The sequence below is a fragment of the Pristiophorus japonicus genome, chromosome 21, assembly GCF_044704955.1.
Source record: "Pristiophorus japonicus isolate sPriJap1 chromosome 21, sPriJap1.hap1, whole genome shotgun sequence".
Classification (NCBI taxonomy): domain Eukaryota; kingdom Metazoa; phylum Chordata; class Chondrichthyes; family Pristiophoridae; genus Pristiophorus; species Pristiophorus japonicus.
In genome coordinates this window covers 12,694,172-12,720,371 of record NC_091997.1, presented here as the reverse complement: position 1 = coordinate 12,720,371, position 26,200 = coordinate 12,694,172, and the positions used below count along the sequence as shown (strand labels likewise).

The 26,200-nt window shown below is 46.0% G+C and overlaps 1 protein-coding gene across 3 annotated transcripts in view; it reads left to right on the top strand.

Moving 5' to 3' along the window:
- The window catches only part of LOC139233834 (acyl-CoA-binding domain-containing protein 4-like), a 147,387-nt gene that overhangs the window by 7,965 nt on the left and 113,222 nt on the right, over positions 1 to 26,200 (top strand). For all 3 annotated transcript variants that reach the window (XM_070864401.1, XM_070864402.1, XM_070864403.1), the window contains exon 3: positions 4,399 to 4,560. In XM_070864401.1, coding sequence (XP_070720502.1) covers positions 4,485 to 4,560 — 76 coding nt within the window. In that variant the 5' untranslated portion in view covers positions 4,399 to 4,484. The remainder of the gene's footprint in view (positions 1 to 4,398; positions 4,561 to 26,200) is intronic.

The following is a 26,200-nucleotide window of genomic DNA, read 5'->3' as shown; positions in this document are numbered from 1 at the left end:
CCTGTGTACGGCAATGCAGCGTGTGTGCTCAGTTGAGATGCACCATTAAGTTTGTGGTCCTGGCCCTCCAGACCATGGTCGAGGATCCATGTCGACTATGCGGGCCCGTTTCTCGGTAAACTGTTCCTGGTGGTGGCGGATGCTTTTTCAAAATGGATTGAATGTGAAATAATGTCGGGAAGCACTGCCACCGCCACCATTGAAAGGCTGAGGGCCACATTTGCCACCCACGGCCTGCCTGACATACTGGTCAGTGACAACGGGCCATGTTTCACCAGTGCCGAATTTAAAGAATTCATGACCCGCAATGGGATCAAACATGTCACCTCGGCCCCGTTTAAACCAGTCTCCAATGGGCAGGCAGAGCGGGCAGTACAAACAATCAAACAGAGCCTCAAACGAGTCACAGAAGGTTCATTCCAAACCCACTAGTCCCGAGGACTGCTCAGCTACCGCACGAGACCCCACTCGCTCACAGGGGTGCCCCCGGCTGAGCTACTCATGAAAAGGACACTTAAAACCAGACTCTCGCTGGTTCACCCCAACCTGCATGATCAGGTAGAGAGCAGGCGGCAGCAACAAAATATAAACGATGGTCGCGCCACTGTGTCATGGAAATTGATCTGAATGACCCTGTGTATGTGCTAAACTATGGACATGGTCCCAAGTGGATCGCGGGGACGTTGATAGCTAAAGAAGGGAGTAGGGTGTTTGTAGTCAAACTAGACAATGGACAAATTTGCAGAAAGCACCTGGACCAAACGAGGCTGCGGTTCACAGACTGCCCTGAACAACCCACAGCAGACACCACCTTCTTCGAGCCCACAACACACACCCATAGGATCAACAACACCACGCCGGACCAGGAAATCGAACCCATCACGCCCAACAGCCCAGCAAGGTCAGGCTCACCCAGCAGCCCTGCAGGGCCAACAACACGACAGCGCAGCGAGGGCACAGCCAACACACCAGAACAGACATTTGTACCGAGGCGGTCCACCAGGGAAAGAAAGGCTCCCGACCGTCTCACCTTGTAAATAGTTTTCACTTTGACTTTGGGGGGGAGTGATGTTTTGTATCTGTAAAGCCTGCACTCCCATGTTCTGCCACCAGGGAGCGCATCCCCTGAAGTCCCAAGGGATCCCAGCATCCCTTGGGAGCACTGTATATAAGCCGGCCCCTAAGGCCTGTTCCTCACTCTGGAGTGTCTTAATAAAGACTGAGGTCACTGTTACTTTAACCTCCCTGTGTGCAGTCTCATCTGTGTTAGGAACACAACAGTTATGATCTAATATTGTTGAACACTATGTTGTGCCTGGAACTCTGTAAAGTGGTCTGGTACTCACTACCTGAAAGGGTGTTAGGGGCAGAAACCCTCATTGCATTTAAAAGTACTCGGATATGCACGTGAAGCGCTGCAACCTACAAAGCTACGGACCAAGAGCTGGAAAGAGGGATTAGGCCGGATAGCTCTTTTTCGGCCGACACAGACACACGATGGGCCAAATGGCCTCCTTCCGTGATGTAAAATTCTATGATTCTATCTGATTGATTGCTTGTTGGACTGTCTATAAAACTTGGCCTTGTTAAAACCTCCCCCCCCACACGCCCCAAATATAATCCGCCTCTTTAAACGGTCATTTTGTGTTGCACTTTTGCTCATTTTCTTTATGGCTACCGCAGAGCTGTTGGGCAACAGGTGGCAGAAGCTAACGTAGTGGGCTATGAAAATTACTCACAAAGTGGCTGCATGCATCTAAAGAACCTGTAGGCCACAGCGCTCATTTGCTGCCCACTTCTCCTTGAGCCGTGGACTCCATTGGCTTCTCGTCACCATTTGCAGCCTTCCTGGCTGTGGGCAATGCTGATTGAGTGAGGTGCTGATCCTGCTTTTCTTGCTCTGTAACAGAACAAAACACTCAAGAATTATATTAGGAAGTAGGGTTGTCCCACCTCCCATACAGCCCTGTTACAATAGCTCTGTTTTTCGAATCTTTTGCTTGTGTAGTTTTGTTCCTCTCCCACTGGAGAGTTCCTGGTTTTCACTTGGCAACTGACTACAGCGGCATGATTGAAATCAGGAGCTCATTGTGCAGAAGATCACAGATAAATGTTGGCCTTTATTGCAAAGGGGATGGAGTATAAAAATAAGGAAGTCCTACTGGAGACCACACCTGGAGTACTGCGTACAGTATTTGTCTCCTTATTTAAGGAGGAAAATTCTTGCAAAAAGGCAGTTCAGAGAAGGTTCACAAGGTTGATTCCTGGGATGAAGGGGTTGTCATATGAAGAAAGGTTGAGCAGGTTGAGCCTATACTCATCAGAGTTTAGAAAGCTGAGAGGTGATCTTATTGAAATGTATAAGAGGAGGCTTGACAGGGTAGATGCAGAGAGGATGTTTTCTCTCATGGAGGAATCTCGAACAAGCGGGCATAGTCTCAGAATAAAGGGACGCCCACTTAAAACGGATATGAGGAGGAATTTCTTCGCTGAGGGTCATGAATTTTTGGAATTCTCTACCCTAGAGAGCTGTGGAAGCTGGGTCATTGAGTATATTTAAGTTGGAGATAGACAGTTTTTTGCAAGATAAGGGAGTCAGGGGTTATGGGGAGTGGCCAGGGAAGTGGATTTGAGGCCAAGATCAGATCAGTCATGATCTTATTGATGACAGCTTAGGCTCGAGGGGCCAAATGGCCTATGCCTGCTCCTATTATGTTCTTATGAAGACCTGCATCCATCACTTATTGGTGCAGCCTTGCGAGAGCGGCTATCACTGTGGATTATGGCCCTTGTCCAGAATGTTAATACATAACATTGTTGACAGATCCTTGCTTATAAGTAACCTGCATCCTTTGAAAGAGAACACTAACAGAAGACCTTAATGTTTGTGGAACCAAGCTGTCCTGTGACCACATCGGTCGGTCTGGGGCACGTTAGAGGAACCGTATGAAATGGCACAAGTAGGTTCCGTAAAATAAATCCAACTGATGCAATTTAGGGGTATCCAACCTCGGGTTAGTTTATTGTAGTGCCGCTGTTCACAATACTTGGCATTGCAACTTGATGACTACTGCAGTGTTACAGGTCCCTGAATTAAGGGCATTTGTTTTATGATACAGGTCTAATGCATCTCATCACTCTTTAATTACTTTTATTTCGGCTTGTCCTAAGCATCACCGAAAAATTATTGGTGCAATCACTCCTGTGCCATAGTACGTCATAACTGATGTGATTATGGAACCAGTCCATCAGACTAATGTGATTATGAGGCTTGTCTCTTCAAAAGTACAGGGCTGTATATCTCACTGGCTGTTTGTGTTTTTGTCAGATCTGTCAATTTTTCTGTAATTCATAATCCTCTGGTAGATTAGATTTTTTTAATCGTGGTCTTTGAAGCTCCTCCACTTACTGGCTTAGTGCCCTCGATGTGGGTGAACATTTGCTCTCCCCACTGAAATGGCCGTGGTGAGAAAGTGAAATTCACAAGAGAAAAGGTAGAAAAACAACAATTGAATGGGACAAGAGGAATGAATCATTGCCAATTAAAAATTATAATTGACTTTTCACAATGCAGTGATATATGCATTGACTGTTCTTCTTGATGTAGTAAAATACAGACATTTGTGTGTGTTTGTTGTGACCTGATTGTACTGGGGTTTTGCACAGTGTGGTGCCTGCAGCTTACCATGCAAGATAGTGAATGCATTTACACAGGAAGTTGTGGCCTTGTTACAATGGTTTCAAGATCAAATTCCAGTACTTAACCGTTACAACCATTGATAAGATATTCAATATAATTGGACGTGCTTGTCCTTGGGGAGTAAAGAGGCTGAAAACTTGTCTTCCAATTTTTAACGTCCCTCTGAACAGGCAGGCAGGGTTTTGGTGCAATGTCTTATCTGACTGATGGCACTTCTGACAATTCAGCACCCCTGAAGCACAGCATTAGAGTGTCATCTTAGATGTTGAGCTCATATCCTGGTGCAGGGCTTGAATACACTAACCTTTGAACTGAGCAGAGGGCCCGCTTCTAATTTGGTCACGTTGACTGCAGGTTTTATTTTCCCACTGACAGGGGGCATCATCTCTGACTTTAGCTGGGCTGCTCCATCCTGGTGATGCACAATATCTTTCTCAGTGAAGGATTAGCTATTAGAATCACTCAAAGTTTATCCACTAATAATATACAGTTGACCATGAAACATAGGTCATAATTTATCACCAATGCTTGATACTTTTCTGTAATTAGTCCACACCGCCCATCGACAGAGAACTTAGCTATTGATGATATTTGCTCTGTGTGCCACACAATTCTTCTTTGGGCATCACCATTCTGCAACACACAGCTGTGAGAGATCTGTTAGTAATTCGATGTCTGTTTTGTGTTTGTACTGACAGTTTCTTCGGACACCAGAGGTCCTGAGTCTGTGGTGTTGGCCTGAAGCTGGATTGCTGAATTAGGCTTACTACCTGCAAAAAGCACCATGTTAGAGGTTCAGTCCGACTGCCAGAGACAGTTTCAGGCAGCTGTATCTGTCATCCAGGCCCTGCCAAAAAATGGTAAGTGCATCACTCTTTAAATACTATAACGTTGGAAATAATTTAATGGGAATGATAAACGATAGAGACCATATCATGTTTTTCTTCCCATGTATTTTCTTCCCCTCTCCTTTGCCTCCAAACCATTCTTCGCCAGAGAGGCCTGTCGGGCAATCTCCTCCCAAGCCTCTGCCAATACCAATTTATAACTCGCCACTGTAGGGTGGTATAATGTATGCACCTGAGAGGTTGCTCACAGATTTGTAGAGCTGTTGCATTGTGAGTGGCTTAGCCAGTCATGTGATGTTCACAAGACTTAACAAAACCCCAGTCAGTTGGGTCTAGGTCATCCACGATGAGGCATGCAGTTGTAAGCCTAGTGGATGAACTGGTAATGTCATCATCATCATAGGCAGTCCCTTGACTTGAAGATGACTTGCTTCCACGTCAAAAAGTTCACAGGTGTTTCAATGAAGGACCTAAAATTCCGGGTCCAAACTAAACCTTGAAGGGTGGAAGATGCCTGTGCTTGGATTTTTTTAACATGTGGTGACTGTTGCACACCAGCCACCACACGGGCTTGGCAGAGCTGGGTCTTGGTCCAGTAGCAAGGATTAATCAAGACGACTGGAGACCAGCTCTGCTGCATGGACCTAGTGCGCACACATATCACAGTGTGGGCTGGCCCGTGCTGCCTCTGGGCCCTCGCCTCCTTTGGGCCCCGGAACTCTCCCCTCTCCTGGGCCTCGATCACGTCCCTCTACAATCTCTCGCCGCTCCTTTGCCCCGACCTCGCTGCTCCTTCAGTGCCTGCCCACGCTCCAATCACCGACCTGGACCTTGATGACGTCCCTTTTCACTGCCATTGCTCTCCTGCTCCAGCACGTGCTGCTCCCTGGAGTGGTATGCCACACTGCTCCCTCCGCTCCCCGGCCTGCTCCGATGGTGCTCGCAGGCCAGGGGTCGCTCAGACTGCTGGGCTAGGCCACCATGCTGCTTCCTCCACTCCCCGGCCTGTTCCGATGGTGCTCGCAGGCCGGAGAACATAAAATGCACTGGTAATGTGTAGTGTGCTAGTTAAACCTTTTTTAATAAACCAACTAGTTCCTATTGGCAATGTGTTGCTATGAATTCTTAAGCAAAGAACCCATGAAGCAAATACATTCCAGATGGCACATCTAGTTTCGAGGACAGTTACCCAGTAATTTTGAAGAATCAAGATTGGACAACCATCCATTTTTCGGCTACTGTATTTTTAAAAAAAGGTTGTGCGTTTTTGCGAGTGGACCGAGTTCACATTTACTAATGTGATCAAACCGGTTTTGCACATATGTACAGCCATATTAGTGCCAGCTGTGGCTCCGAGGGTAGCATACTCACCCCTGAGTCGGAAGGTTGTGTGTTCAAGTCTCACTCCAGATTTGAACACAAAAATATAGGCTGACATTCTAGTGCAGTATTGAGGGAGATGCCGTCTTTCGGATGAGACGTTAAACCCATCTGCTCTCTCAGGTGGACGTAAAAGATCCCATGCACGCTTTCAAAGAAGAGCAGGGGAGTTATCCCTAGTGTCCTGGCCAATATTTATCCCTCAATCAACATATCAAAAAACACATTATCTGGTCATTATCACTTTACAGTTTGTGGGAGCTTGCTGTGCACAATTAGCTGCCGCGTTTCCTACACTACTACAGTGACGACACTTCAAAAGTACTTCATTGGCTGTAAAATGCTTTGGGACGTCCTGAGGTCGTGAAAGGTGCTATATAAATGCAAGTCTTTTTTATTTAGAAATGTCCCATCCCTGCCCCGGTTTGGAGTGGGCACAATGCGGCAGCCCTAAGGTTCTGGGAATTAGAAACATAGAAACATAGAAACATAGAAAATAGGTGCAGGAGTAGGCCATTCGGCCCTTCTAGCCTGCACCGCCATTCAATGAGTTCATGGCTGAACATGCAACTTCAGTACCCCATTCCTGCTTTCTCACCATACCCCTTGATTCCCCTAGTAGTAAGGACTTCATCTAACTCCTTTTTGAATATATTTAGTGAATTGGCCTCAACAACTTTCTGTGGTAGAGAATTCCACAGGTTCACCACTCTCTGGGTGAAGAAATTCCTCCTCATCTCGGTCCTAAATGGCTTCCCCCTTATCCTTAGACTGTGTCCCCTGGTTCTGGACTTCCCCAACATTGGGAACATTCTTCCTGCATCTAACCTGTCTAACCCCGTCAGAATTTTAAACGTTTCTATGAGGTCCCCTCTCATTCTTCTGAACTCCAGTGAATACAAGCCCAGTTGATCCAGTCTTTCTTGATAGGTCAGTCCCGCCATCCCGGGAATCAGTCTGGTGAATCTTCGCTGCACTCCCTCAATAGCAAGAATGTCCTTCCTCAGGTTAGGAGACCAAAACTGTACACAATACTCCAGGTGTGGCCTCACCAAGGCCCTGTACAATTGTAGCAACACCTCCCTGCCCTTGTACTCAAATCCCCTCGCTATGAAGGCCAACATGCCATTTGCTTTCTTAACCGCCTGCTGTACCTGCATGCCAACCTTCAATGACTGATGTACCATGACACCCAGGTCTCTTTGCACCTGCCCTTTTCCTAATCTGTCACCATTCAGATAATAGTCTGTCTCTCTGTTTTTACCACCAAAGTGGATAACCTCACATTTATCCACATTATACTTCATCTGCCATGCATTTGCCCACTCACCTAACCTATCCAAGTCGCTCTGCAGCCTCATAGAATCCTCCTTGCAGCTCACACTGCCACCCAACTTAGTGTCATCCGCAAATTTGGAGATACTACATTTAATCCCCTCGTCTAAATCATTAATGTACAGTGTAAACAGCTGGGGCCCCAGCACAGAACCTTGCGGTACCCCACTAGTCACTGCCTGCCATTCTGAAAAGTACCCATTTACTCCTTCTCTTTGCTTCCTGTCTGACAACCAGTTCTCAATCCATGTCAGCACACTACCCCCAATCCCATGTGCTTTAACTTTGCACATTAATCTCTTGTGTGGGACCTTGTCGAAAGCCTTCTGAAAGTCCAAATATACCACATCAACTGGTTCTCCCTTGTCCACTCTACTGGAAACTTCCTCAAAAAATTCCAGAAGATTTGTCAAGCATGATTTCCCTTTCACAAATCCATGCTGACTTGGACCTATCATATTACCTCTTTCCAAATGCACTGCGATGACATCCTTAATAATTGATTCCATCATTTTACCCACTACCGATGTCAGGCTGACCGGTCTGTAATTCCCTGTTTTCTCTCTCCCTCCTTTTTTAAAAAGTGGGGTTACATTGGCTACCCTCCACTCGATAGGAACTGATCCAGAGTCAATGGAATGTTGGAAAATGACTGTCAATGCATCCACTATTTCCAAGGCCACCTCCTTAAGTACTCTGGGATGCAGTCCATCAGGCCCTGGGGATTTATCGGCCTTCAATCCCATCAATTTCCCCAACACAATTTCCCGACTAATAAGGATTTCCCTCAGTTCCTCCTCCTTACTAGACCCTCCGACCCCTTTTATATCCGGAAGGTTGTTTGTGTCCTCCTCAGTGAATACCGAACCAAAGTACTTGTTCAATTGGTCCGCCATTTCTTTGTTCCCCGTTATGACTTCCCCTGATTCTGACTGCAGGGGACCTACGTTTGTCTTTACTAACCTTTTTCTCTTTACATATCTATAGAAACTTTTGCAATGCGTCTTAATGTTCCCTGCAAGCTTCTTCTCGTACTCCATTTTCCCTGCCCTAATCAAACCCTTTGTCCTCCTCTGCTGAGTTCTAAATTTCTCCCAGTCCCCGGGTTCTCTGCTATTTCTGGCCAATTTGTATGCCACTTCCTTGGCTTTAATGCTATCCCTGATTTCCCTTGATAGCCACGGTTGAGCCACCGTCCCTTTTTTATTTTTACGACAGACAGGAATGTACAATTGTTGTAGTTCATTCATGCGGTCTCTAAATGTCTGCCATTGCCCATCCACAGTCAACCCCTTCAGTATCATTCGCCAATCTATCCTAGCCAATTCACGCCTCATACCTTCAAAGTTACCCTTCTTTAAGTTCTGGACCATGGTCTCTGAATTAACTGTTTCATTCTCCATCCTAATGCAGAATTCCGCCATATTATGGTCACTCTTCCCCAAGGGGCCTCGCACAACGAGATTGCTAATTAATCCTCTCTCATTACACAACACCCAGTCTAAGATGGCCTCCCCCCTAGTTGGTTCCTCGACATATTGGTCTAAAAAACCATCCCTTATGCACTCCAGGAAATCCTCCTCTACCGTATTGCTTCCAGTTTGGTTAACCCAATCTATGTGCATATTAAAGTCACCCATTATAACTGCTGCACCTTTATTGCATGCACCCCTAATTTCATGTTTGATGCCCTCCCCAACATCACTACTGTTTGGAGGTCTGTACACAACTCCCACTAACGTTTTTTGTCCTTTGGTATTCTGCAGCTCTACCCATATAGATTCCACATCATCCAAGCTAATGTCCTTCCGAACTATTGCCTTAATTTGCTCCTTAACCAGCAATGCTACCCCACCTCCTTTTCCTTTTATTCTATCTTTCCTGAATGTTGAATACCCCTGGATGTTGAGTTCCCAGCCCTGATCATCCTGGAGCCACGTCTCCGTAATCCCAATCACATCATATTTGTTAACATCTATTTGCACAGTTAATTCATCCACTTTATTGCGGATACTCCTTGCATTAAGACACAAAGCCTTCAGGCTTGTTCTTTTAACACCCTTTGTCCTTTTAGAATTTTGCTGTACAGTGGCCCTTTTTGTTCTTTGCCTTGGGTTTCTCTGCCCTCCACTTTTCCTCATCTCCTTTCTGTCTTTTGCTTTTGCCTCCTTTTTGTTTCCCTCTGTCTCCCTGCATTGGTTCCCATCCCCCTGCCATATCAGTTTAAATCCTCCCCAACAGCACTAGCAAACACTCCCCCTAGGACATTGGTTCCGGTCCTACCCAGGTGCAGACCGTCCGGTTTGTACTGGTCCCACCTCCCCCAGAACCGGTTCCAATGCCCCAGGAATTTGAATCCCTCCCTGTTGCACTACTGCTCAAGCCACGTATTGATCTGCGCTATCCTGCGATTCCTACTCCGAGAGAAAGAGCAGGGGGCGAATCACCCTGTGAATTTTCCACCCTTCTTGCCTGAAAGCAATTGGCCGTTACCTGGTACATGCCTCTGGTGGCTTGGTTGGGATAATGCACGCTACATGGGGAAATTCTCGGCACAAGCATTTGTCCTTGAACTCCATGGTACAGACTATCTGCCATCACCAGCATAGCCTGCTTCCATTGTTGCTATCTGTTTTGTGCTGGTCGAAAGGATGCTTTGTTATAGTGTCAGGTTATTTTCACTGGTGTTAATGATGAGTATTATAGTTCCCTCTTCACTTGCAATTGTTTTCATTGTCAATTGAAAGAAAGAATAACTCCAGCAGCACTGCTCATGAGAATCCTCCCTATGTGCCCCTCTCTCACTGACCCCCATTCTTACTTTCTCACTGGCCACCAATGGTGTATCTCTCAATGTCCTCTATCTCTTGGTTTGTCCTTGACTCCGCATTGCCCCTCTCTCGATGGCCTCCGATGTTCCCCTCGCTCACGCCCTGTCATTGCTCCCCTCGCTTTTGATGTGGCTCTTTGGCGCCACCTCTGGCCATAGTCTGAAAATACATCCAGGAAAAGTATTGTGTTCCGAACACAGATGAGACTGCACACAGGAAGGGTAAAGTAACAGTGACCTCAGTCTTTATTAAGACACTCCAGAGTGAGGAACAGGCCTTAGGGGCTGGCTTATATACAATGCTCTCAAGGGATGCTGGGATCCCTTGGGACTTCAGGGGATGCGCTCCCTGATGGCGGAACATGGGAGTGCATGCTTTACAGATAAACAACATCACTCGAACCCCCCCAACCCCCACCCAAAGTCAAAGTGAAAACTATTTACAAGGTGAGGCGGTCGGGGGCCTTTCTTTCCCTGGTGGACCGCCTCGGTACAAATGTCTGTTCTGGTGTGTTGGCTGTGCCCTCGCTGGGCTGGCGTGTTGTTGGCCCTGCAGGGCTGCTGGGTGAGCCTGACCTTGCTGGGCTGTTGGGCGTGATGAGTTTGATTTCCTGGTCCGGGGTGGTGTCGTTGATCCTTTGGGAGTGTGTTGTGGGCTTGAAAAAGGTGGTGTCTGCTGTGGGTTGTTCAGGGCAGTCTGTGAACCGCAGCCTTGTTTGGTCCAGGTGCTTTCTGCAAATTTGTCCATTGTCTAGTTTGACTACAAACACCCTACTCCCTTCTTTAGCTATCACCGTGCCCGCGATCCACTTGGGACCATGTCCATAGTTTAGCACATACACAGGGTCATTCAGATCAACTTCCCGTGACACAGTGGCGCGACCATTGTTTACATTTTGTTGCTGCCGCCTGCTCTCTACCTGATCATGCAGGTTGGGGTGAACCAGCGAGAGTCTGGTTTTAAGTGTCCTTTTCATGAGTAGCTCAGCCGGGGGCACCCCTGTGAGCGAGTGGGGTCTCGTGCGGTAGCTGAGCAGTACGCGGGACAGGCAGGTTTGGAGTGAGCCTTCTGTGACTCGTTTAAGGCTCTGTTTGATTGTTTGTACTGCCCGCTCTGCCTGCCCATTGGAGGCTGGTTTAAACGGGGCTGAGGTGACATTTTGATCCCATTGCGGGTCATGAATTCTTTAAATTCGGCACTGGTGAAACATGGCCCATTGTCACTGACCAGTATGTCAGGCAGGCCGTGGGTGGCAAACATGGCCCTCAGGCTTTCAATGGTGGCGGTGGCGGTGCTTCCCGACATTATTTCACATTCATTCCATTTTGAAAAAGCATCCACCACCACCAGGAACATTTTACTGAGAAATGGGCCCGCATAGTCAACATGGATCCTCGACCATGGTCTGGAGGGCCAGGACCACAAACTTAGTGGTGCCTCCCTGGGCGCGTTGCTCAACTGAGCACACATGCTGCATTGCCGTACACAGGACTCTAAGTCAGAGTCGATACCGGGCCACCACACGTGGGACCTGGCTATCGCTTTCATCATTACTATACCCGGGTGTGTGCTGTGGAGATCCGAGATGAACGTCTCCCTGCCCTTTTTGGGTAGCACTACGTGGTTACCCCACAACAGGCAGTCTGCCTGAATGGACAGCTCGTCCTTTCGCCGCTGGAATGGCTTGATTAGTTCTTGCATTTCAGCGGGGATGCTGGCCCAGCTCCCATGCAGTACATAGTTTTTTTTATTAGGGACAGCAGAGGATCTTGGCTGGTCCAAGTCCTAATCTGGCGGACCGTGACAGGTGATTTATCATTTTCAAACGCTTCCATGACCATCAACAAGTCTGCGGGCTGCGCCACCATCAACAAGTTTGCAGGCTGCGCCATTTCCACCCCCGTGGTAGGCAATGGTAGCCGACTGAGAGCATCCGCACAGTTCTCGGTGCCTGGCCTTTGGTGGATGGTATAGTTATACGCTGATAGCGCAACTGCCCACCTTTGTATGCGAGCTGAGGCGTTAGTATTTATCCCCTTGTTTTCAACGAACAGGGATATGAGGGGCTTGTGATCAGTTTCCAGCTCAAATTTGAGGCTAAACAGGTACTGATGCATTTTCTTTACCCCGAACACACATGCTAATGCCTCTTTCTCAATCATGCTGTAGGCCCTCTCGGCCTTGGACAAGCTCCTGGAGGCATAGGCGACAGGTTGCAACTTCCCCGCAACGTTAGCTGGTTGTAATACACACCCGACTCTGTACGACGACGCATCACATGCTAGCACAAGTCTTTTATACGGGTTATACAATACAAGCAGTTTGTTAGAGCATAAAATGTTTCTGGCTTTCTCAAAAGCAATTACTTGGTTTTTTCCCCATACCCAGTTCTCACCTTTGCGCAATAACACATGTAGGGGCTATAAGAGGGTGCTTAACCCCGGTAGGAAGTTACCAAAATAGTTGCGGAGTCCCAGGAACGACTGCAGCTCTGTGACGTTCTGTGGCCTGGGCGTGTTCCTGTTGGCCTCTGTCTTTGCGTCTGTGGGCCGAATGCCGTCTGCCGCGGTCTTTCTCCCCAAAAACTCCACTTCTGTTGCCATGAAGACGCATTTCGACCTCTTCAGCCGCAGTCCTATGCGATCCAGTCGCTGGAGGACCTCCTCCAGGTTTTGTAGTTCCTCGGCGGTGTCCTGACCCATGATCAATATGTTGTCCTGAAAAACCAACGTGCGTGATACCGACTTGAGTAGGCTCTCCATGTTTCTCTGGAAGATCACTGCAGCCGACCGAATTCCAAACGGGTATCTGTTGTAGATGAACAGTCCCTTGTGCGTGTTGATGCAGGTGAGGCCCTTCGAAGACTCCTCCAGCTCCTGGGTCATGTAGGTCGAAGTCAGGTTGAGCTTGGTGAATGTCTTACCTCCTGCCAGCGTCGCAAATAGGTCGTCTGCCTAAGGTAGTGGGTATTGGTCCTGTAGCGAGAAACGATTAATAGTTACTTTATAATCGTCGCAAATCCTAACCGTGCCATCACTTTTGAGTACTGGAACAATCGGGCTACCCCACTTGCTGAATTCCACTGGGGAAATGATGCCCTCGCGTTGCAGTCTGTCCAGCTCAATTTCCACTCTCTCCCTCATCATGTGAGGTACCGCTAGTGCCTTGTTGTGAATGGGTCGTGCCTCTGGGACCAAGCGAATCCACACCTTCGCCCGGAAAAGTTTCCAATGCCTGGCTTAAAAAGGGAAGGAAATTTGTTAAGAACCTGGGTACATGAGGCCTCATCGACATGTGATGGCGCTCGGATGTCATCCCAGTTCCAGCGGATTTTGCCCAGCCAGCTCCTTCCAAGCAGTGTGGGGCCATCGCCCGGGACAATCCAGAGTGGCAGTTCGTACACCGTGCCCTCGTAGGTGACCTTTACCATGGCGCTGCCCAGGACAGTGATAAGCTCTTTGGTGTACGTTCTCAGTTGCGTGTGGATGGAGCTCACGGCTGGTCTGAGTGCCTTGTTGCACCACAGTCTCTCAAACATCATTTTACTCATGATGAATTGGCTAGTGCCAGTGTCCAGTTCCATGGCTACGGGTAAGCCATTCAAATTTACATTTAGCATTATAGGTGGACATTTCGTCGAAAATGTGTGCACCCCATGTACTTCAGCATCTGCCTCCTCTCTCTGTTAGGCTCGAAATTGCTTTGATCCACCATGGACCGATCGTCCTCTGTCACGTGGTGGTTAGCAGGTTTTGCAGAGCTTGCAGCTCGTCTGCAAGCTCGTTGGAGGTGTCCCATTGTTCCACAGCTCTTGCAAACATACCCGTTGAAGTGGCATGAATGGGCTGAATGGAAGCCTCCACAACGCCAACAAGGTATGAATTGCCTTGCATTCATCCTTTGTTGTGGACTCTGAGTCATCTGGGTCACCTGAGGCCTGATGGCAGTTGCAGACTCGTAGTTTCTGCCCTGTACATTTCTGCTCGCAAACACAGTTCCAGTTAATTTATGAACATTGCTAGCAGTTGTGTGCTGAGATATTTGTTTGGTGTTATCACTGGTGGACAGAAACGCCTGTGCTATCGCAATGGCCTTACTGAAGGTCGGTGTCTCTACAGTCAAAAGTTTTCGTAGGATGGTCTCGTGGCCAGTGCCCAATACAAAAAAGTCTCTGAGCATCTGCTCCAGGTAGCCATCAAACTCACATTGTCCTGCAAGTCGCCATAGCTCAGCGACGCAGCTCGCCACTTGCTGACCTTCAGATCGCTGGCACGTGTAGAACCGATACCTCGCCATCAGCATGTTCTCCCTCGGGTTACGATGCTCCCGAACCAGTGTACACAGCTCCTCATATGATTTATCTGTGGGTTTCACCGGAGCCAGAAGATTCTTCATGAGGCTGTAGGTCGGTGCCCCGCAGACTGTGAGGAGGACCGCTCTCCTTTTTGCAGCGCTTCCTTCTCCGTCCAGCTCGTTGGCTACAAAGTACTGATCTAGCCGTTCGACATAGGCTTCCCAGTCCTCACTCTCCGAGAACTTCTCCAGGATGCCCACATTTGCTGCATCTTTGCGTTGGATTCGTATACTCGTCGCCAGTTATTGTGTTCCTAACACAGATGAGACTGCACACAGGGAGGTTAAAGTAACAGTGACCTCAGTCTTTAGTAAGACCCTCCAGAGTGAGGAACAGGCCTTAGGGGCCGGCTTATATACAGTGCTCCCAAGGGATGCTGGGATCCCTTGGGACTTCAGGGGATGCGCTCCCTGGTGGCGGAACATGGGAGTGCATGCTTTACAGATACACAACAATAAGAGTTTACACTTGCTTATGGCAATCACAATCTGAGCAGAATCGGCCGAACCAGCAGAAAAGATCGAGGAATTTTAAATGAAAGTGAGTTACTCCCAAAACCACTTGCGTTCGGGTTTGCCACAATCTTTTACACTGGTTTAAGATTCAGTTTGCTGGATCAGGCCCCTCCCACAAAGCTGACCATACTCCCAAGTTCGTCAGTGCCAGATTACCTTGATTAAGGAAGACTCTTCAAATTGCGCTCACTTTCTCTCACGCACAAGCACTAGTAGGCACATTTTGCAAAGCTTTTTCATATCAAAAAGTATTTAATTTACTAAGATGTTGACTAGTGTACACTATTAAATGGTTCGGTATAGAATTTTTAAAGTGATTTTCATTTATTTTAAATCCGGTTACTCACAGGTGGTGGACTGGACACTTACTGAAAATGCTTATGTTTACTGATAAACCCATTTTCAACTGTTCAGTTTGAACCTCCCTTATCCAGAACTCCCTTATCCAGAACCATCCAGAACCATTGCCAGCCGCTGCGTGGCGCATGCACAGAACTCCGACATAAACAAATTGAAGATCCGCAATCGCTGGCCTGACCCCGCGTTCCACCGCCCTCCCCATGATCTCTCTGCCGCACTCCCAGCCCCAAGCCAGCCAGCACCCGATATCCCCTTGCTCATCCAATTTAAAGTGACCACCCCTCGTCCAGAAAAATCCCTTATCCAGAACAAGCCAGGTCCTGATGGTTCCAGATAAGGGAGGTTCAACCTGTATTAATAAAACTGGACCAGGTTACCACTCTTAAATACATCAAGGAATACTTTTTAATGGAAAGAAAGCAAAACAATTACGTTGCCCAATTGCGTTGGTTCATGGAAGATTTTATGTTCATGATGATTTTTATCAGAAACTTGAACTTTAACCTGACGAGAACAATTTTGAGTCGATTTTCAGCACAATTTCCTGATTGCACCCAAAGTGGCAATTCTTGCTCTTCCCCCCCACCTCCTCCTCTCCCCGCCCCCAGAGTGAAAGAATCCAGACTTAAGGTCGTCCAGTCTCGCAGAGTGCCCATAACACTGAAAAGTGCTGCAGGACAGCTTTTTCTACACGCATCACAGGCAAAAAGGTTACGTTGGACTTTTCAATGAAATACCACATTTAAGAATTTATATAGATACAGTGATACAGATGGAATTGTGATTTAAGCAAAACTCAGTAAGGAAATTTGGAATGGGAAGTTTATAGGAAACTGCGTTTCCCACATTACAACAGTGACTACACTCCAAAAGTACTTCATTGGCTGTAAAACACTTTTGAGACGTCTGGTGGTTGTGAACGGCGCTATATAAATGCAAGTCTTTCTTTTTCTTTCTTCTATTTTGTCACAGGGCGTTATCAGATCTGCCTCATGAATTGAAGAAATTCAATATTTCACAGATCCCTGACTAAGACATACAACTTAACTTAACATATATAAAATAACAGGTACTGCTGAAAATACACAGCAGGGTTGTCAGCTTCCTAATACCTCTAAGGAAATCTAAAGAAAGCATGCAACCAACTGGAAAATATCAGACACACACACTCCCCTCAGACATAGTATTCCCAGTGGAAGATACGTTCAGCCCCATTGCATATGCTAACAGTGTCATAGATGTGAAAATAATGCACTGGAGGGCTTGAGGTTGACAACTGTAGAAGCATAAAATAAAGCTGAGAATTCTCTCGATATTTAATTTTGCAAAATAACCAGGCTTAGCAAAACACTTTAATTTTTTTAATCTCAAATTAATTAAATTTGATGAGGTGGGGGGGGGAGATAATTATCTTCTCACACAGGACTCCTGAGGGCTGATTAAAGTTTAACAACTGCCTGTTACTCCAGTTCTTTTGAGGAAATTGAGATTTAATGTATAACAAGAATGATGGAAATAGACCCATCTATTCATGTTTAGGAGGATGTTAATCCAAAACTCAATTTGCTGTCTGCGTGTGACAAGTCAAGCATTTGATTCACAAGGGGTTTAGGATGCTGATGATATCTTAAGCTGATTAAAAGTGTATTTTTTTTGCATTTGCAAACAAATGAAGGAAGGTGGTTGGCACCTCAGTTCAATGCCTAGTCTGAATGTTTTATTTTGTGTCCGTGTCAGCACCTATAAGAATGGGCTGTGGAGTTTAGCATGTTGTTAATTAAGGCAACAGTCTTGTCTCGCCATTTCATGCTGCCAAATAGATAAATGTGAAATGATTTAAATATGTCTGCACTACACTTTCACATCTGCCTGTTGGCAGCTTTTGCCAGAGGGAGGTGGCCTTTGGTGTGGCGGTGTTTAATTTTTTTTGGAAAAAAGTAAATCCAACTAAGGTCACAGTAAATTGTTGACACTTTGGGATCAGGATATGTTTAAAGTCACTAGTTTGAGCTCACAGCTTGTGAATTGTCAGAGCCAGAGAAGCCAACATTAAAAATACACTAACACTGAAATTATGAGATATATTTTCCAATCGACCAACTTTATGTATGAATATGTATTGTGCTTGTACTCCATTCACCTGTAAACTATTTTCAGACATCAACCAATTTGGAATAAATGAGCTGAAGCTGCCTTAAAAATATCACATTAAGGAATGTAGTATGAGATGTTAAGCATTTCGATATGAATGTTAGCAATTGGAAAGTGTACTCCGAGCTATATAAAAGTCGGGATGACCATGTACCCCATACCCTGTATTATCAGGGATTTCAGGGCCCTTCTCAGACTCCTGTCCAGCCACCCCCCCCCTCCCCCCGCCTTCTACATTTGCTTGTTTGGTGTCAACTTTCAGAAGGTTGTGGGTTCAAGTCCCACTCCAGGGGAATTCTCTACCACAGAAAGTAGTTGAGGCCAATTCACTAAATATATTCAAAAGGGAGTTAGATGAAGTCCTTACTACTCGGGGGATCAAGGGTTATGGCGAGAAAGCAGGAAGGGGGTACTGAAGTTTCATGTTCAGCCATGAACTCATTGAATGGCGGTGCAGGCTAGAAGGGCTGAATGGCCTGCTCCTGCACCTATTTTCTATGTTTCTATGTTTCTATAAATCTAGGTGGACACTCCAGTGCAGTACTGAGGGAGTGCTGCACTGTCGGAATGCCATCCTTTGGGTGAGACATTAAACCGAGGCCCCGCCTGCTCTCTCAGGTGGCACTATTTCGAAGAAGAGCAGGGGAGTTATCCCTGGTGTCCTGGCCAATATTTATCCCTCAATCAACACAACAAAAGCAGATTATCTAGTCATTATCACGTTGCTGTTTGTGGGAGCTTGCTGTGCACAAATTGACTGCCGCGTTTCCCACATTACAACAGTGACTACACTCCAAAGGTACTTCATTGGCTGTAAAGCGCTTTGAGACGTCCGGTGGTTTGTGAAAGGCGCTATATAAATGCAAGACTTTCTTTCTCCATATCAGCAACCTTGGGTTCCCTCCCCGCAATAATGGGGAGAGGAGAGAAACAAACAGGAAAATGCCAGGGAGCACCCCGTGCCAGTGGTGATACCATTGGAAACTCGGGAATGGTTCCTTTCATGAGGGGCAAATTTGACAACATGAAGTGACTGAAACAGGCAGAAAACAAATAGAAAATCTGTAGCATCTACTCCAGCAACGGAGCCATCCAAACTACTGTACTTAATGCTGCTGGTTGTATTTTTAAATGGTCCAACATTAAGAATCACAAAATATGTGCAGCATAGCTTTAAGATCTGCAGGAGATTTTCCCTTCCTGAAACGCCTCCTAGATCAGCTGCCAAATTCTGAGGTCACGTCACAGGGTCATATTTCCAATAAACTTCAAAGGAAAATGGCACATTCCAGTTTTAAAGTTTTAAATAAAATAAAGATTTAAAAATAGATATTCCTTAGCGTCCCTAATCACAATTATGTTGCAGATTATTTCACTGCATTCAGTTTCAATTTGCAACCACTTGCACAGTGACATGCCATTGGCTCCACTGCCTGCCCATCAAACGTCCTGTGCGCTGATTGGTCAGTGGGACCACGCCCCTGTCTAATAACTCCCCGTTGCTTTTTGGAAAGATCATTTATTTGTATTCGAAGAAAACTCCAGGAATTAATATTAGAGTCAAGAGGGACAAAAGCTGAACGAGATGCACTGTGCTCAGATCTTATAATTGAAAAGCAAACACCTATCAATACTGGAAATGTGAAACAGTATGTTGGAAATGGACAACAGGTCACTCAGCATCTGTAAAGACAAAGGATAGGTTAACATCAGGGACAGAAGTCTTCTTTAGAACTGAATGAAGACAGTCAAGACAGGGATAACAGTGAAGGCGAACAGGATAAAAGTGACAGAGGATTTTTGTTTCAGGTTTTCATGATTTGTTGGTGTGAAGACCATTTTTTTTCTCAGTTTTGGAACTAGATTTTACAGAATTTCTGCTGAATTACTGAACATATCCATGTTGCATTTGAAAGTTGGTCTCTCTGGGGAGTTGTAGACAGACCTCAAATGAAAGAAAATAACAGTGGCAGTGCCTGAGGTGTCACTGTTCCTGAACAGGGTGATGCTCTGGTGAGTGGGACAGGGAGTTTCATTATTAAACTGACATGCAGACAAAGCGTAAAATGTACATCAACACACAGGGGATACTGTATCCATTCTGAGCATCTTCATGCTTCGGTAACTGAAAATGTAAGGCTGCAAGTCTGACTTTGGCCACATGGTGTCACCACAATTAGATTTAACAAAAGTAGGAATGCACAATCTGAGGCTGTGTGACAATGGAAAGAAAAGGCATACAACCCTGCGAAGTCTCGTGGTGGCTAGAAGGTTGGGAACATTTTAGAAACCAACAAAGGATGACTAAAAAAATAATAAAGAGGGAGAAAATAGATCATGAGAATAAACTAGCAAGAAATATAAAAACAGACAGTAAGAGTTTTTACAATTATGTAAAAAGGAAGCAAGTAACTAAAGTAAATGCTGGTTCCTTAGAGGATGAGACTGGGGAATTAATAATGGGTAACAGGGAAATGGCAGAGACTTTGAACAAATATTTTGTATCTGTCTTCACGGTAGAAGACACTAAAAGCATCCCAATATTAGTAGAAAATCAGGGGGCAAAAGGGAGGGAGGAAATTAAAACAATCACTATCACTGGAGAAAAAGCACTGGGCAAACTAATGGCACTAAAGGTTGACAATTAACGTGGACCTGATGGCCTGCATCCTAGGGGCTTAAAAGATGTGGTTGCAGAGATAGTGAATGCATTGGTTGTAATCTACTAAAATTCCCTAGATTCTGAAAAGGTCCCAGTGGATTGGAAAACCGCAAATGTAACGCCCTTATTCATAAAAGGAGGGAGACAGAAAGCAGCAAACTATAGGCCAGTTAGCCTAACATCTATCATTGGGAAAATGTTGGAATCCATTAATAAGGAAGTAGTAGCAAGACATTTAGAAAATCATAATACAATCAAGCAGAGTCAACATGGTTTTATGAAAGGGAAATTATGTTTGACAAATTTATTAGAGTTCTTTAAGGATACAACGAACAGGGTGGATAAAGGGGAACCAGTAGCTGTAGTGTATTTGGATTTCCAAAGGACATTCGATAGGGTGCAACATAAAAGGTTACTGGATAAGAGCTCATGGTGTTAGGGGTAATATGCGGATCGAGAATTGGCTAACAACAGAAAACAGAGAGTTGGGATAAATGGGTCACTTTCAGATTGGCAAACTGTAACTAGTGGGGTGCCACAGGATCAGTGCTGGGGCCTCAACTATTTACAATCTATATTAATGGCTTGGATGAAGGGACCCAAGTATATTGTAGCCAAATGTGCAGACAATACAAAGATAGGTGGGAAAGCAAGTTGTGAGGAGGACACAAAGCTCTTGATAAGTTCCCACATGGCAGACAGGTCATGAAAGTAAAAGCCCATGGGATCCAGGGCAAAGTGGAAAGTTGGATCCAAAATTGGCTTAGACGCAGGAAGCAAAGGGTAATGGTTGATGGATGTTTTTGTGACTGGAAGGATATTTTCAGTGGGGTTCTGCAGGGCTCAGTACTGGGTGCTTTGCATTTTGTGGCATACTTCAATGATCTAGACTTGAATATAGGGGGTATGATTAAGAAGTTTGCTGATGATACTAAAATCAGCTGTGTGGTTGATAATGAAGAAGAAAGCTGCGGCCTGCAGGAAGATATCAATCAACTGATCAGGTGGGCAGAACAGTGGCAAATGGAATTTAATCCGGAGAAGTGTGAGGTAATGCATTTGGGGAGGGCTAACAAGGAAAGGGAATACACATTAAATGGTAGGACACTGAAAAGTTTAGAGGAACAAAGGGACCTTGGAGTGCATGTCCACAGATCCCTGAAGGTAGCAAGCCAGGTAGGTAAGGTGGTTGGTTAAGAAGGCTTGCGAGGCATAGAATATAAGAGCAGGTGGGTTATGCTTCAACTGTACAAAAGACTGGTTAGGCCACAGCTGGAGTACTGCGTGCAGTTCTGGTCACCGCATTACAGGAAGGATGTGATTGCACTGGAGAGGGTACAGAGGAGATTTACGAGGATGTTGCCAGGAGTAGAGAATCTTAGCTATGAGGACAGATTGGATAGGCTGGGTTTGTTTTCCTTGAAACAGAGGAGACTGAGGGGAGCCCACATTGAGGTGTATAAAATTATGAGGGGCCTAGATATAGTGGATAGAAAGGGCCTATTTCCCTTAGTAGAGGGGTCAACAACCAGGGGGCACAAATTTAAAGTAATTGGTGGAAGGTTTAGAGGGGATTTGAGGGGAAATTTTTTCACCCAGAGGGTTGTGGGGGTCTGGAACTCATGGCCTGAAAGGGTGGTAGAGGCAGAAACCCTCACCACATTTAAAAAGTACTTGGATGTGCACTTGAAGGCCCAGCAGGAGATCAAGGAGGCAGTCAGTTAGGCGGGAGTCTGGGGCAGCATCAGAGGACTATAAAAAGGCCCAGCAGGAGATCGAGGAGACAGTCGGTGAGGCGGGAGTACGGGGCAGTGTCGGAGGCCTATAAAAAGGCCCAGCAGGAGATCGAGGAGGCCAGCCAGTGCAGCTGAAGCAGGGGCAGAAGGTACACAAAGAAGTAGAAAGAAATCGAAAGGTGACGTCACAGCCAAGGGGGTAAGTGGCTGGTGATTGGTGAGTAGTTTTTCTTTTTCTTTTCCCTATCAGAAGGTAACCTTTATCATTGTTGTTGCCAAATTAAGTTAATCTAGGGGGTTAAGTCATGGCAGGAGAGCTTGGACACGTGTTATGCTCCTTCTGTGCTATGTGGGAACTCAGGAACGCTGGAACTACATGTGCATTGCGGCACTGGAGCTGCAGGTGGATTTACTCTGGAGCATCCACGATGCTGAGAATGACGTGAATAGCACGTTTGGTGAGTTGGCCACACGGCAGGTAAGGGGTACACAGCCAGGTAGGGGATGGGTGACCAACAGGAAGAACAGTGGAAGGAAGGTAGTGCAGAGGTCCCCTGCAGTCATCCCCCTGCAAAACAGATACACCGCTTTGGGTACTGTTGAGGGGGATGACTCATCAGGAGAGAGCAGCAGCAGCCAAGTTCATGGCACCGTGGGTGGCTCTGCTGCACAGGAGGGGAGGAAGAAGAGTGGGAGAGCTATAATGATAGGGGATTCTATTGTAAGGGGAATAGATAGACGTTTCTGCGGCCGCAATCGAGACTCCAGGATGGTATGTTGCCTCCCTGGTGCAAGGGTCAAGGATGTCTCGGAGCGGGTGCAGGACATTTTGAAAAGGGAGGGTGAACAGCCAGTTGTCGTGGTGCATATCGGTACCAACGATATAGGTAAAAAACGGGATGAGGTCCTACAAGCGGAATTTAGAGAGCTAGGAGTTAAATTAAAAAGTAGGACCTCAAAGATAGTAATCTCAGGATTGCTACCAGTGCCACGTGCGAGTCAGAGTAGGAATCGCAGGATAGCTCAGATGAATACGTGGCTTGAGGAGTGGTGCAGAAGGGAGGGATTCAAATTCCTGGGACATTGGAACCAGTTCTGGGGGAGGTGGGACCAGTACAAACCGGACAGTGTTTGCTAGAGCTGTTGGGGAGGAGTTAAACTAATTTGGCAGGGGGATGGGAACCTATGCAGGGAGACAGAGGGAAGTAAAATAGGGGCAGAAGCAAAAGATAGAAAGAAGAAAAGTAAAAGTGGAGGGCAGAGAAACCCAAGGCAAAAATCAAAAAGGGCCACATTGCAGCAAAATTCTAAAAGGGCAAAGTGTGTTAAAAAGACAAGCCTGAAGGCTCTGTGCCTCAATGCGAGGAATATTCGTAATAAGGTGGGCGAACTAACTGCACTTGCAGCAATTAATGAATATGATATCATTGGCATCACGGCGACATGGCTCCAGGGTGACCAAGGCTGGGAACTCAACATCCAGGGGTATTCAACATTCAGGAAGGATAGACAGAAAGGAAAAGGAGGTGGGGTAGCATTGCTGGTTAAACAGGAAATTAACACAATAGTAAGGAAGGACATTAGCCTGGATGATGTGGAATCTGTATCGGTGGAGCTGCGGAATACCAAAGGGCAGAAAACGCGAGTTGGAGTTGTGTACAGACCACCAAACAGTGGTAGTGAGGTTGGGAACTGCATCAAACAAGAAATTAGGGATACATGCAATAAAGGTTATCACGGGCGACTTTAATCTACATATAGATTGGGCTAACCTAACTGGTAGCAATACGATGGAGGAGGATTTCCTTGAGTTTATTGGGGATGGTTTTCTGGATCAATATGTTGAGGAACCAATTAGAGGGCTGGCCATCCTCGACTGGGTGGTGTGTAATGAGAAAGGACTAATTAGCAATCTTGTTGTGCGAGGCCCCTTGGGGAAGAATGACCATAATATGGTAGAATTCCTTATTAAGATGGAGAGTGACACAGTTAATTCAGAGACTAGAGTCCTGAACTTAAGGAAAGGTAACTTTGACGGTATTAGACGTGAATTGGCTAGAATAGACTGGAAAATGATACTTAGAGGATTGACGGTGGATAGGCAATGGCAAACATTTACACATGGATGAACTTCAACAATTGTACATAACTGTCCAGAGTAAAAATAAAACGGGGAAGGTGGCTCAACCGTGGTTAACAAAGGAAATTAAGAATAGTGTTAAATCCAAGGAAGAGGCATATAAATTGGCCAGAAAAAGCAGCAAACCTGAGGACTGGGAGAAATTTAGAATTCAGCAGAGGAGGACAAAGGGTTTAATTAGGAGGGGGGAAATAGAGTATGAGAGGAAACTTGCCAGGAACATAAAAACTGACTGCAAAAGCTTCTATAGATATGTGAAGAGAAAAAGATTAGTGAAGACAAACATAGGTTCCTTGCAGTCAGATTCAGGTGAATTTATAATGGGGAACAAAGAAATGGCAGATCAGTTCAACAAATACTTTGGTTCTGTCTTCACGAAGGAAGACACAAAAAAACCTTCCGGAAATACGAGGGGACCGAGAGTCTAGTGAGAAGGAGGAACTGTCGGATATCCTTATTAGACGGGAAATTGTGTTCGAGAAATTGATGGGATTGAAGACCGATAAATCCCCGGGGTCTGATAGTCTGAATCCCAGAGTACTTAAGGAAGTGGCCCGAGAAATAGTGGATGCATTGTTGATCATTTTCCAACAGTATCGACTCTGGATCAGTTCCTATGGACTGGAGGGTAGCTACTGTAACACCACTTTTTAAAAAAAGAGGGAGAGAGAAAACGGGTAATTATAGACCAGTTAGCCTGACATCAGTAGTGGAGAAAATGTTGGAATCAATTATTAAAGTTGAAATAACAGCACATTTGGAAAGCAGTGACAGGATCGGTCCAAGTCAGCATGGATTTATGAAAGGGAAATCATGCTTGACAAATCTTCTGGAATTTTTTGAGGATGTAACTAGTAGAGTGGACAAGAGAGGACCAGTGGATGTGGTGTATTTGGACTTTCAAAAGGCTTTTGACAAGGTCCCACACAAGAGATTGGTGTGCAAAATTAAAGCACATGGTATTGGGGGGTAATGTACTGATGTGGATAGAGAACTGGTTGGCAGACAGGAAGCAGAGAGTCGGGATAAATGAGTCCTTTTCAGAATGGCAGGCAGTGACTAATGGAGTGCCGCAGGGCTCAGTGCTGGGACCCCAGCTATTTACAATATACATTAATGATTTAAATGAAGGAATTGAGTGTAATATCTTCCAAGTTTGCAGATGACACTAAACTGGGTGGCGTTCTGAGCTACGAGGAGAACGCTAAGGCTGCAGGTGACTTGGACAGGTTAGGTGAGTGGGCAAATGCATGGCAGATGCAGTGTAATGTGGATAAATGTGAGGTTATCCACTTTGGGGGCAAAAACACAAAGGCAGAATATTATCTGAATGGCGGCAGATTAGGAAAAGAGGAGGTGCAACGAGACTTGGGTGTCATGGTACATTAGTCATTGAAAGTTGGCATGCAGGTACAGCAGGTGGTGAAGAAGGCAAATGGCATGTTTGCCTTCATAGCTAGGGGATTTGAGTATAGGAGCAGGGAGGTCTTACTGAAGTTGTACAGGCCCTTGGTGCGGCCTCACCTGGAATATTGTGTTCAGTTTTGGTCTCCTAATCTGAGGAAGGACATTCTTGCTGTTGAAGGAGTGCAGTGAAGGTTCACCAGACTGATTCCCGTGATGGCTGGTCTGACATATGAGGAGAGAGTGGATCGACTGGGCCTTTATTCACTGGAGTTTAGAAGGATGAGAGGGGATCTCATGGAAACATATAAAATTCTGGCGGGACTGGACAGGTTAGATGCAGAAAGAATGTTCCTGATGTTAGGGAAGTCCAGAACCAGGGGACACAGTCTAAGGATAAGGGGTAAGCCATTTAGGACTGAGATGAGGAGAAGCTTCTTCACTCAGAGAGTTGTTAACCTGTGGAATTTCCTACTGCAGAGAGTTGTTGATGCCAGTTCATTGGATATATTCAAGAGGGAGTTTGATATGGCCCTTATGGCTAAAGGGATCAAGGGGTATGGAGAGAAAGCAGGAAAGGGATACTGAGGTGAATGATCAGCCATGATCTTATTGAATGGTGGTGTAGGCTCGAAGGGCCGAATGGCCTACTCCTGCACCCATTTTCTATGTTTGAAGTGCCGTAAGCTGCGGAAGAGCTGGAAAGTGGGATTAGGCTGGATAGCCTCTTGTTGCCGGACACAATGGGCCGAAACGGCCTCCTTCCATGTTGTGAACTGCTATG